Source organism: Giraffa tippelskirchi, chromosome 11 (genome assembly GCF_054371585.1).
Source record: "Giraffa tippelskirchi isolate mGirTip1 chromosome 11, T2T-mGirTip1v1.2.pri, whole genome shotgun sequence".
Lineage (NCBI taxonomy): Eukaryota > Metazoa > Chordata > Mammalia > Artiodactyla > Giraffidae > Giraffa > Giraffa tippelskirchi.
Window position 1 is genome coordinate 125418434 of NC_137285.1, and position 13336 is coordinate 125431769.

Consider the following 13336-nt stretch of genomic DNA (forward strand, 5'->3'; position numbering starts at 1 on the left):
CCTCCACCCTCCCGGCACAGGTGCTCCCTGGATGGCTGTCAGAACAGTCTGGGGTTCCAAGTCCTGGCACTTTCCAGCACATCCCGGGGGTCCCCTCTTCTGCCACCCAGCACACCCACTCCACTACTTACGGGCTCGTGCGTGGGAGTCCAAGGGGAACCAGAGCAGCGCGAGTCCCAGCAAGGAGGAGAGGACCCTCACCTCGGGAACCATCCTTCTTCCCCAGGGCCAGGCCCTCAGGCGCTGAGCCGGGAGGGGACTTGGGGGAAAGTGAGATGAGGGGGACACTGACGCCCAGGGGCACAAAGCAATCCACAGACCCGGGGAGGGTTAGGGCTAGAGATTCAGAGAAGGGTTGAGAAGAAGGTGGCGAGGACAAAAAGGGAGGTCCAAGGTGGGAATAGGAGGAAGGTGGAAAGCAAACGGAGGGAAGGAGTTGGAGGGATACAGGAAGGTATGCAAGAGGGGAAAGCAATTAAAGTTGAAGGTGAGAGGGAGGGGAGGACCGGAGTCCGCCGAGCGCGCAGCGTTGGGCCAGGCGCGCGGGACCGGCGGGCTGCTCCGGACGTGCGGGCTAGAAGCGGCCGGCGCTCCCTGCTCGCAGAGCTCGGGGTTGGGCTGCCGGGTCCTGGAGCCCGGCGGCGCGGCGGTACCCGCGGCGGCGACGGCGCGGCGGCCACGGGGGGAGGCTGCGCGCGGGCCGGCTCTGCACGCCAAGGGCGCCAGGCGCCGCGCTCGGGCGCATTTGTACTTTGCCGCGGGAAGCAGGCAGCCCCGGCCTGGCGCTGGCCTAGCCCTGGCGCCTCCTCTGGGGCACCGCGGGCTTGGTGGATTGGCCACCCGAGAAACAGGCCCACTTTCCCCCTCCTCTCTCGTGCCGGTCTCCGGGACAGACGCTCCAGGCGCCGCGCCGAGAGGAGGCGAGGGGGCTGGGGAGGGGGAAGGAGCCACCCGGGCCACGGGTTTTAACCCCTGACTCCCCGCGGCGCCCCGAGCCCAGGAGGACCGAACCCGGCTAGAAACTTTCGGGTGGGGAAGGGAGGGATGTCGGGGTCGGCGAGGCGAAGCGGGCGGCGGAACCGAGAGGCGCTCAGGTGAGGGAGCTCGACGGTGCTTGCACAGAACCCAGCCTCTGGATGAAATCGGGACACTTGCTGTTCAATTGTCTGTGCACTTGGCCACTCCACCTGAGTCTGTTTCCCAGATCCCCATGCTAAAATGGGGATCTTAGTATCTTAAGTATCTTTTAATGTTTTTAATGTCTTCCCACAATTGTTTCGCAAGTGGGATGAGATAAAGAACGGCAAAGCTGGGACCTCCCTGGTGGCCCAGTGGCTAAGACTTCGTGCCCCCAATGCAAAAGGCCCGGGTTCGATTCCTGGTGAGGGAATTAGATCCCACATGCTGCAATGAAGATAGAAGACCCCGTGTGCCACAAGTAAGACCCAGCACAGCTGAATAAATAAATCAGCCAGCTACATTAACAACAACAACAAAAAAGAACGTCAAAGCACTCAGATCTCGAAAAGAAGGGGTCCTAATTCCAGGCTCCTGGAATGCTCTGACCAGTTATCCCCGCATCCAGAGGCACCATGTGGGATCCTTGGCCCTTCCTCTGAGAGTCTTCTGCTCCCTTCCACCCCACCCTGGCACTCCAGAAGCAGGACACAGTCTTTCCTTTGCCTCTGCAGGTAGGGCCTGCACCTTTCTGAGAGGGTTGGTCATACTCAATCCTCTTGAGTAAGGGCTTTAGGTTGAAGCATTGTTTTTCTTACCTGAAAGAGATGGGGTGGGGGTGGGGGCAAGGGCCCGGAGCCCCCCACCTCAGCCCATCGTTGGTGCTCCATACCTTGCGTTAAATGAGTGTATGAATTAATAGGACCTAAGAAGAGAACCACCAGCTCTGTCCAGACAAGAAATGCTCAAATTCTGAACTCAAAAGGACAGGGCCCCTGTCCTGGCTCTCTTCCTAGCTTGCTTAGATGTCTTGGGCAAATTCATCCATCCCCATTTTGGACCTCAACTTCCTGCCCAGAAGAACTTCTTGCAGAGCTGCTGGAAGTTCAGTAAATGTTGGAGGGGAGCAGAGACTGGGAGGAGTAAGAGATAAGAGAGAAGGGATGTCAATCACATCCTGCTCTGGTAGGGAATCAAATTTCCAGGTTGAAACACTTCTGACTGTGTCTGTAAAGATAGCTTCCTGGGGTAAGGCTGGGGTCCCCACCTCCTGTGTTGCCAGTTGATGGTCTCCAAGAACAGAGAGCACTGGATAAACTGGTGTTCCCAGAAACAGAGCTCCTGGGGGACCTTCCTGGCAGTCCAGTGGTTAGGACTTTGCCTTCCAGTGTGTGTGGGGGTGGGAGTGGGAAGGGTGCAGGTTCAATAGCTGTTTGGAAGCTAAGATCCCACATGTTTTGTAGCCAAAAAATCAAAACCTAAAGCAGAAGCAATATTATAACAAATTCAATAAAGACTTTAAACATGGTCCACATCAATGAAATCTTAGAAAAAATAAAAAGAAAAGAAACAGAGCTTCCCCAGGACCCTCTGAATCAGAGACAAACATGATCTGCCCCTGGTGCCCTCCAGGCTTAATTTTCTTCTTCTCCAACCTGGCCACTTCCTCTCCCTTGAGTATGCTTTATCTGTTTTAACAGATGATGAGATCCTTGGGTGGGGAAGATCCCCGGAGAAGGAAATGTCATCATGCTTCCCTTTTTGCTTAGGCTTTCAGGGCACTGAGAGTTAAGTTTAGTGTTTAATTGAAGAAATAATCTCATCCCAAGGATCTGGGACAGAGATCTTTTCCTTTTTCCATCTTTGTTTAAAGTCTGCTATATACATAGATTCATCTCAGATAAAGGAGGTGGATTGAGATTGCCCTCCCCTATATCCTATCCATTCTGCTTCAAGAAAGGTCTCTACCATAAGATCAAAAAGGTGTCAACACACCTCTCCATCCTTAATGTCCTCAGAATTCAGGCCATCATCATCTTACTGGACTTCTTTAGTAGCCTTTTAGCAAGTCTTCCACCCCTAGTGTGGGCACCTCCAATCTATTTTCTTCACACTTGCCATAAAAATTATGTTGATTATTCCTACTGACAAACCTGATCACATCATCTTCCCACTTAAAACCCATTATTGGAAGTAAAAAGAAAAAAAAAAACATTAAGTGCAATGTGATATCCTGGCTTGGATTCTAGGATAGTAAAAGGACATGAGTGGAAAAACTGGTAAATAAAGTCTATTAATTTAAAATCATGTATGAACATTGATTTCTTAGTCTTGACAAAGGTGCCATGGCTATGGAAGGTGATAACACTGGGCGAAACTGGGTGAAAGATCCATGGTTCTTAGATAAAAACTCTGTACTACCTTTGCAACTTTTTTGTCAGTCTAAAATTCTTTCAAAATAAAAAGGTTATTAAATAAATAACAGGATAAAACATTATCGACTTCCAATTGTTGACAGATTACAATCCAAAATTGTTACCATTGGATTCAAGGCCACACGCATTTTGGCTCTTACTGCCACCTACCCTATACTTCCACCAACCGCTCACCTCCCCACCTGCCCATGCATTTTCTAATCTCCATAGCTTTGTCTATGTTTCCCTTCTGTCTGGACTATATTTCTCTTCCTTCATGTAGTGAATTCTGTTTTACTTTTCAAAAGTCAGCTCCGAGTCATTTCTCTTTCAGGACTTCCCTGAGTCCCCCAAGCAAAGCAAATTTTTGGTAGCAAATGGTATTTTAACTATTGAAGTGTAAATATTTGCCTTTCTACCCTGTACTCTCAGGGCAGGGTTTGTTTGTTTTCATTTATATCTATATTTCCAGAATTTAGCAAAGTCCCTGATACACAAAGATACTGGATAGATAACTGCTTCATGAGGGAGTGAAGACCTCAATGACTTGAAAAGATATTTACTTTCTCATGGGAGATCCTCCAGCACCCCTATTGCTCTCAGTGATTGACATAAGAAACAAGCCTTTGGAACTTTCCGCGGTTCAGCAGTTAAGACTCTGCACTTCCAGTGCAGGAGATACAGGTTCAATCCCTGCTTGGGGAACCGAGATCCCACATGCCTCTCAGTACAGCCAAAAAATAAATAAATAAAAACAGCAAAAAGAAAAAAAAAAAAAAGAAACAAGCCCCTGAGGTAAGTTTCTGTGTCTTCTGTAGAAATGCTGTTCATGATGGTTGTCCATATATTATCTGTGCTCAGTTGCTCAGTCGTGTCTGACTCTTTGGGACCCCATGGACTATAGTCAGCTAAACTTCTCTGTCCATGGAATTTTCTAGGCAAGAAAATTGCCTGGAAACCCACTCTGGAGTGGGTTGCTATTTCCTTCTCCAGGGGATCTTCCCCACCCAAAGACTAAACTCACATCTCCTGTGTGGTCTGCCTTGGCAGGCAGATTCTTTACCACTGTGCCACCTGGGAAGCCCATATATTATCTAACACTCTCTTAAAAAGGAGATTTGATAAGTTCTTCCAAAATCTAGTCAGGAAAAAAAAAATCTATCTATCCATAGCAATCTGTTGCACTAAGTTTGTCTGCCACCTGTCTGCTACCCTCTTAGAGAACTTGCTCACAGCCTTCCTAGTCTGCCCATCACACTGTTGGCAGATCTGTTAGAAAGTTCTCTAACTAAATCTGATTCTCTGAGATTCCCCACATTGCTCCTAACGCTGATCTCAGGGCTGCACAGAACAAGCCAACTCCTTGGGCCTTTTCAGAGCTCTACAGAGATTTAAGGCAGAGAACTCCTCTTCTGTACTCTCATCCTTCTCAGTTCTAGCCCCTGGGCCCCTCATGCCACATTAAATTTAAACTTTCTCTCTCTTGAAATATGCTGAGCTCTTCCCCTTTCCTCCCCTACCCAGGTCTCTGCACGTTATGTTTTTTCTTTTTTTTTAAATTATTTGTTTTTTTGGCTGTGCCGGGTCTTAGTTGTGGCACAGGGGATTTGTAGGTGCGGCCTGTGAGCCCTTAGCTGCAGCCTGTGGGATCTAGTTTCCTGACCAGGGATTGAACCTAGGCCCCCAGCATTGGGAATGAGGAGTCTTAGTCACTGGACCCCCAGGGAAGTCCCTGTGTTTTTCAAACACCCTGCCTCTACCCACTCTTTTCTGTTTGTCTTATTTTTCCAGGATCGAGGTAAACTCTTTCATTCATCCAACAGTTATTGATAACCAACCCTGTGCCAGGCACTGTGCAAGGTGCTAGGAACACAGTGGAGAACAAGAGAGACACTGATGCATATAGTCCAGGTTCTCACTGAAGTCTCTCTGATGACCTTCTTCCCCCCATGCTTCTGTATCTCCATTATAGCACTTATCACATTGTATCACCAAAGGTTTTTTGTCATCTCCTCCAAAAGGAGAACATACACTGTTATTTATCTAATATTTTCCCTAGCCTTCAGCATACATCTTTGTACGTAGTAGCTGCTAAAGAAAGGTTTTTTGAACAAGATTCTTATTCTTTCAAATAGTCCTCTTGTGACTTGTTATTTGTGGCTAACAGGCTTCCTGGACTGCAGGCTGCTTGCTTATGTAAAATTAATATAGCAATCAGGATCATAGACTTCAGTGTCAAGGCAAGTTTCCTGAACTCAGTCCATTTAGTTCTGTAAGTAAGATTCTAAAAGCAGATTCACCATATGAGAGTTAATATAAGATGACTACATAATACATACTACACCTGAGGTATGCTGATAAATGTTTAACAGTCAGTTCTCTAGGGGAAAAAAGCCCTGGTTTAGAGCATTTGCCAATTTCCATGGTGTAAATATTCCCATTAGGGCCAATTTCAGGCTACCAATGGACATCATTGAATATGGGGTTGCGACATACAGTAGGACACCATTATACAGTATTTCCATCTTACAGGTACATGTAAATAACTTCAAGAACACTGATAGTAAAATGCAGTAAACTAATTAGGAGGCAGGAATGTGAATGTTTTAAATATAACATTTAATTGTAAATTTATTAATTTAATGTTTAGTAATGATCAGTTTTAAAAATCAGCTTGGAAAATTGCTGAAAATTTACCACTAGGCTCTACAGCTTCCCTGATAGCTCAGTTGGTAAAGAATCCACCTACAATGCAGGAGACCCCTGGTTGATTCCTGAGTCAGGAAGATCTGCTGGAGAAGGGATAGGCTACCCACTCCAGTACTCTTGGGCTTCCCTTGTGGCTCAACTGGTAAAGAATCTGCTTGCCATGAAGGATACCTGGGCTTGATTTCTGGGTTGGGAAGATCCCCTGGAGAAGGGAAAGGCTACAAACTCCAATATTCTGGCCTGGAGAATTCAATGGACTCCATAGTCCTGTGTATCTGAAAGTCGCTCAGTAGTATCCAACTCTTTGTGACCCCATGGACTATACAGTGCATGGAATTCTCCAGGCCAGAATATTGGAATGGGTAGCCTTTCCCTTCTCCAGGAGATCTTCCCAATCTAGGGATCGAACCCAGGTCTCCCTCATTGCAAGCGGATTCTTTACCAGTTGAGCCACAAGGGAAGCCCACTCTATAGTCCATGGGGTTGCAAAGAGTCGGACAGGACTGAGCAACTTTCACTTTCTCCAGAGCCCTTATAAGCCAGTTCCAGTACACTGTCTTTACTTGATGTCCTGGAAAGGGTGAATGAACTGACTCTTGAAAGTTGTATCCAATTTAGATACATTAAAGAGGAGAGTCTTATTTAAAAGAGCTGTTAAAGTTGATGTTATTGTGAAGTGAACAATCATCATTCCATTTCCACCCTTCTGTCAGGTCAGAGTTATTCATCCATGTAAAAATCATTTAAGACCTACTGTTGGGACTTCCCTGGCAGTCTGGTGGTTAAGACTCCACACTTCCACCGCAGGAGGTGCAGATTCAGTCCCTGTTTGGGGAACTAAGATCCCGTATGCCAGGCAACACAGCCATAAAAATAATAAATAAATAGCTTTGATGCAAAAAAAAAAAAAAAAAAACTACAGTTATTTTAGGACATATTCATTTAGATCTCCAGATATTGTGCATGCAGTTAGCCTAAATAAATTGCTTTTAGAATGAAAAAATATATACTGTGCTGGGCAAAACATGGTCCCTGGCCCCATTCATATTTATTTGTATGCGTACCTATGTGGCTATGTGAGTATTCCTAAGTCCTTTTTTCCTCCTTATGTCTCTTCCTGGGACAGCCTGCACACAGTGATTCTGAAGGAGGAGGTGTGAGGAAAGCAGGATGAAGGAACACACAGCTCTTGATTTCACAGAGCCCTCAGGAGGGACCCTGAGTGGGGACAAAGTGTCTTTAATGGAAGGCGTGGAGTGGGAGCATCCTTCATCCAGGTCCTAAGCTTAGCAACTGACCAGAGGCCTCCTTCACTGCCAGCATCATCACTCACCAAGCACCAAGGAGAATGGACCTTCTGTTCCTGCCTCCCCGAAGCTCAGGGGGACTTTCAAAAAGCAGTTTGTCCTCAGAGACTTCCTTCCATAGGTCTGTGAAGATGAAGCTAGAGCACCAGTAAACAGTGCTACATGACTTTGGATTCCACAGCCAGACAGTGACAGGCACTGTATCCACCCAAAGGTAGAGTGAGGAGCCACCAGACCTAGCTCTTAAAAGTGTAAATCATTCAACATCACTTTCTTGCTTCAAAAGTCTCCATTGCATTTAGAGTAAAATCTAAACTCTTTGCCACATTTTGAATACCCTTCCACGACCTGGCCTCTGCCTGCCCTCTGACTATAGACCATCCTCCCAGTGCCTGCTAGGCTCTAGTAGTTTTTTCTGTCCCTGGGTACACCAGGCTGCCTGTACACTCCACAGGGTCTTTGCCCTGGAGATTTCTCCTGCTTGGGATGTTCTTCCCTCAGCTTTTTCCCCAGCTGACAGTTCATTCAGCTCAAATGTCGCTTCCTCAGTAAGGTGTCCTTTGTGCAACCAATCTAATGATGTCCCCCTTCAGTTATTTTCTGTCATATTGTCTTCTTTTACTTCCTTTGTGTCACATCATTATCTGAAAGGCATTTCTTCATTTGTTTATTATCTGCCTCCCCCATGAGCAATGACAGCTCTATAATAGCCTGGACCTCAATTCCTGGTCACAGTTATATTCCTAGTTCCTAGAACAGTGCTGAGCACATACAAAGGGCTTACTGAATATTTTTTTAATAAATGAAGGATAGAATATTTATCTGGATTATCTGATTCCCATGGGGAATGAACCCTAAATTCAAGACACCAAATCCTTGGAATTAAACCACACTTGTATTTTCATCATTATTTTTGCTGACCTCACTTTTATTATCATCTCACAACCATCATTATGTACAACAGTGCTGCACAACACTTGGAGGGTACTTACTGTCTGTAGAATGAAAAGTGAATGAATAGACATCAGCTTTGCAACTGACCTCAAGCTTCTTTACTACGCTCTGGCTACTCAGAACCAATTGTTTTCACCTGACACATCATGCCTTCATCCCTCTATGAAAGTGAAAGTCGCTCAGTTGTGTCCGACTCTTTGCGATCCCATGGACTATACAGTCCATGGAATTCTCCAGGCCAGAATACTTAAGTGGGTAGCCTTTCTTTCCCTTCTCCAGGGGATCTTCCCAACCCAGGAATCGAACCCAGGTCTCCCGCATTGCAGCCAGATTCTTTACCAGCTGAGCCACAAGGGAAGCCCGGGAATACTGGAGTGGGTAGCTTATCATGCCTCTATATGTTGGCTTATTCTACCATTTGTTCTATTCAGAATTCCCATTTCCTGTCTTTGATGAGTTCTCATTCTTCCTTTAGAACTCAGTTTTGTATCCCACCCAGGTAATTAGTCAGTTCCTCTTCTTGTGCTTCCACAGCACTCTGTCTACACCACTGTTAAAAACTCACCTCCTGGGACTTCCCTGGTGGTCCAGTGGTTACGACTGTGTGCTCCCAATGCAGGGAGCATGAGTTCAGTCCCTGGTGAGGGAACTAAGATCCCACATGCCTCACAGTGTGGCCTTAAAAAAAAAAAAAAAAGAAACAAAAAAACCTCACTTCCTGAATTATAGTCATTTGTTTTCATCTCTGTGTTCTCAGGATCCATGGCTAGGCCCACCAGATAGCAGTTTCACAATGTCTGTTGAAATCTTGCATCTGGTATTGGGCATAGGCTGTCTACAGAGCCGTATGCTAGGTTCTGAAGGAGAAGATATACAGTGCTGGGCAAACCATGGTCCCTGGCCCCAGGGACTTACAATCTAACTAGAGAAACAAGTCGTTTTTATGGAAAATACATTGTTAAAAACCAGTGTATTCTAGAATTAAATATGAGACAGAAGAAAGCTTGATGTGGTAGAACCTGTATAACATTGGAATGGCCAGTACACTTGGTTTCTGGCTCCAACGTCACCATTAATTCACTACGTGGCCTTGGAAAATGATTTCTCTTTTTTAGACCTTGGCTTTCTTGCCTGTAAACAAAGATGTTTGATCAAAAGCCTTGGATGATTTTTAAAGTGGATTCCGGCTGAATTTGACTCCATGGAAACTGAGGGGAAGGGATGGTGGGGAGAGCTTAGTAGTCTTGGTTTGCCCCCTGGTGGTCACTCAGCAACATGACAGTCCCAGGAGACTTGGCCGTAGGTAGGCTTTTCTCAGGGATGGAGGTAGCAGGGCCCAGAGTCCAGAAAACAAAGAACTGTGGAACAATGACCATTCTAGAGAACAAATCAGTCAGTCACTGGTGGATTGCTATAGAATCCTATCCTCCCTTAAGATGAAGGAACTAAACGCATGTTGTATCCGTTTCTGTCCAAACCAGCGGAAGTCAGTCTTCATGAGGCTCTTCTGTATTTCCCCTGAACTTTTCGTCTGCTCCCATCACAGTACTCTCTTCTAAGGCAAGTTTTTTTTTTTTTCCTGTTTTCAGAATAATTGAGGAATTGTACTCCTACATTCTCTCTTTCTTCTTATTTCACATGAAAAGACACTGATCCTTAGTGCACCACCTCTTGTTCCCAGCTAGTTTGGGTTCAGAAGAACTAGACAGTGATAGCAGTACAAAATCCATTGTCCCTCTTGGCCAAATTCGAATCTAAAGACAGGTGAATTTGAAGCTCCAGTCCTGAATCCCAGTGTCCTCCAACTCTCACCCTCCCTCTCAGGCTTTCTGATACATATTTTGTTGGTGTTGTTCAGCTGCTCAGTCGTGTCTGACTCTTTTGTGGCCCCATGGACTGTAGCCCACCAGGCTCCTCTGTCCATGGGATTTCCCAGGCAAGAATACTTGAGTGGGTTGCCATTTTCTTCTCCAGCGGATCTTCCCAATCCAGGGATTAAACCTGCATCTCCTACATTGGCAGGCAGATTTTTTACCACTGAGCCACCAGGGAAACCCAATACATATTTTATAGAAGAGAACTTGAACAACCAGAACAAAGCTGAGGCAAATTTTTCAGTTTGGTCACTATTACTGTCCATCCAGACCAGACCACCTGACCTGCCTCTTGAGAAATCTGTATGCAGGTCAAGAAGCAACAGTTAGAACCAGACATGGAACAAAAGACTGGTTCCAAATAGGAAAAGGAGTACATCAAGTCTGTATATTGTCATCCTGCTTATTTAATGTATACGCAGTGTACATCATGAGAAATGCTGGACGAAGCACAAGCTGGAATCAAGATTGCTGGGAGAAATATCAATAACCTCAGATATGCAGATGACACCACCCTTATGGCAGAAAGTGAAGAACTAAAGAGCCTCTTGATGAAAGTGAAAGAGGAGAGTGAAAAGTTGGCTTAAAACTCAACATTCAGAAAACTAAGATCATGGCATCCGGTCCCATCACTTCATGGCAAATAGATGGGGAAACAGTGGATACAGTGGCAGACTTTATTTTTGGGGGCTCCAAAATCACTGCAGACGGTGATTGCAGCCATGAAATTAAGAGACGCTTACTCCTTGGAAGGAAAGTTATGACCAACCTAGACAGCATATTAAAAAGCAGAGACAATACTTTGCCAACAAAGGTCCATCTAGTCAAGGCTATGGTGTTTCCAGTAGTCATGTATGTATGTGAGAGTTGGACTATAAAGAAAGCTGAGCGCTGAAGAATTGATGCTTTTGAACTGTGGTGTTGGAGAAGACTCTTGAGAGTGCCTTGGACTGCAAGGAGATCCAACCAGTCCATCCTAAAGGAGATCAGTCCTGAGTGTTGATTGGAAGGACTGATGTTGAAGCTGAAACTCCAATACTTTGGCCACCTGATGCGAAGAGCTGACTCATTTGAAAAGACCCTGATGCTGGGAAAGATTGAAGGCAGGAGAAGAAGTGGATGACAGAGGATGAGATGGTTTGATGGCATCACTGACTCAATGGACATGAGTTTGGGTAAACTCCGGGAGTTGGTGATAGACAGGGAGGCCTGGCGTGCTGCAGTCCATGGGGTCACAAAGAGTCAGACATGACTGAGCGACTGAACTGAACCGAACTGACTGTCCATCCATTTTTTATGACAAAATGAGGGTTTCATTCCTTCCCATTCTTCCTGGAGAAGGGCCATGAGTCCCTCCTTCTGGGTTACTTGGTCCAAAAAAAGTGAAAGTAGCAGAAGGATTTTTTTTTTAACTTATTATTTTGTATTGGGGTGTAGCTGATTAATAATGTTGTGATAGTTTCAGGTGAACAGTGAAGGGACTCAGCCATACATATACATGCATCCATTCTCCCCCAAACCCCGCTCCCATCCAGGCTGCCACATAACATTGACCAGAATTTCATGTGCCATAGAGTAGGTCCTTGTTGGTTATCCATTTAAATATAGCAGTGTGTACATGTGTGTGTGTTAGCTGCTCAGTCGTGTCTGACTCTTGGTGACCCCATGAACTGTAGCCTACCAGGCTCCTCTCTCCATGCAGTTCTCCAGGCAAGAATACTGGAGTGGGTAGCCATTCTCTTCTCCAGGGTATCTTCTGGACTCAGGGATTGAACTTGTATCTCCCTCATTGCAGGCAGATTCTTTACTGTCTGAGCCGCCAGGGAACGAAAGTGTGTACATGTTCATCCTAAATTCCCTAACTGTCCCTTCCTCTCAGCAACAATAATTGCAGAAGGAGTTTTTTGATGAGATGAGAAAAACAGACTAGAATAGGACATGCTATTTATATTGTAAAAGGTGATCAATACTAGCAGAGAAAAGTTTGTCTTTTATTATTATATTTTAGATTCATGCTGTATTTTTTCTTCCAGTTTTATTGAGATGTAATTGACATACAATACGATAAATTTAAGGTGTATGGTATAGTGATTTGACTTAAATCTATCATGAAAGGGGCTTCCTTGGTGGCTCGATAGTAGAGAACCACCCTGCCAATGCAGATGTGTGTTTGATCCCTGGGTCAGGAAGATCCCCTGGAAAATGAAATGACAACCCACTCCAGTGTTCTTGCCTGGGAAATCCCATGGACAGAGGAGTTTGGCAGGCTACAGTCCATGGGGTTGCAAAAGAGTCAGACAAGACTGAGTGACTAAACAAACAAACAAGAAATCATGAAATGATTACCACAATAAAGTCAGGGAACATCCCTCATCTCATATAAAAATTTTTTTTAAAAAAGAAAAATTCCTTTTCCATGTGGTGAAAATTCAGGATTTACTCTCATTAACAACTTTCATATGTAACATACAACAGTGTTAATTATATTGATCAAGTAGTATATTATATCCCCAGTACTTGTTATCGTATATAACTGGAAGTTTGTACTTTTTGATCCTCTTCATCTAATCCCCTTCCCTCCCCACTCCCCAGATTAATGCTTCAGAAAGATCATTCAGACTGTGAGTTAGAAAATAGAAGAAAGTAGGATGAGATGGAAAGTGTGCTGGATACTTTATATTTGCCCTGCCAGATATGTTCTCCCTCCACTCCACCTGTTCCGTTTGGCAGAAATTTGACTTGCGTGGACTCCCAATGACCCTAAAAGTTTTGACTTTTAGGTGTCTCACTCTGAAGTAAAGTTAAGGTGGGGTGTTTTCCCATTTTATTTCCTTAATTGCTATCTGTTGGACCTAGAGGGCTTCTTCAGTTTCAGTTCAGTTCAGTCGCTCAGTCGTGTCCGACTCTTTGTGACCCCATGGACTGCAGCACACCAGGCTTCCCTGTCCATCACCAACTCCCGGAGTCCACCCAAACTCATGTCCATTGAGTCGGTGATGCCATCCAACCAGCTCATCCTCTGTCGTCCCCTCCTTCTCCTGCCTTCAATCTTTCCCAGCATCAGGGTCTTTTCAGGGTCTTTTCAAATGAGTCAGGTGGCCAAAGTATTGGAGTTTCAGCT

The 13336-nt window shown here is 45.4% G+C and overlaps 1 protein-coding gene across 4 annotated transcripts in view; it reads right to left on the reverse strand.

Moving 5' to 3' along the window:
* Positions 1-1096, reverse strand: part of CHRDL2 (chordin like 2) — a 34305-nt gene extending 33209 nt beyond the window's left edge. For 3 of the 4 annotated variants that reach the window (XM_081539627.1, XM_081539626.1, XM_081539622.1), the window contains exon 1: positions 132-891. In XM_081539627.1, the coding sequence (XP_081395753.1) occupies positions 132-213 (82 nt within the window). In that variant the 5' untranslated portion in view covers positions 214-891. Of the gene's footprint in view, positions 1-131 lie in introns of all 4 variants that reach the window. The other variant, XM_081539623.1, reaches the window with a different exon arrangement.
* Between the last annotated feature and the right edge of the window lie 12240 nt (positions 1097-13336).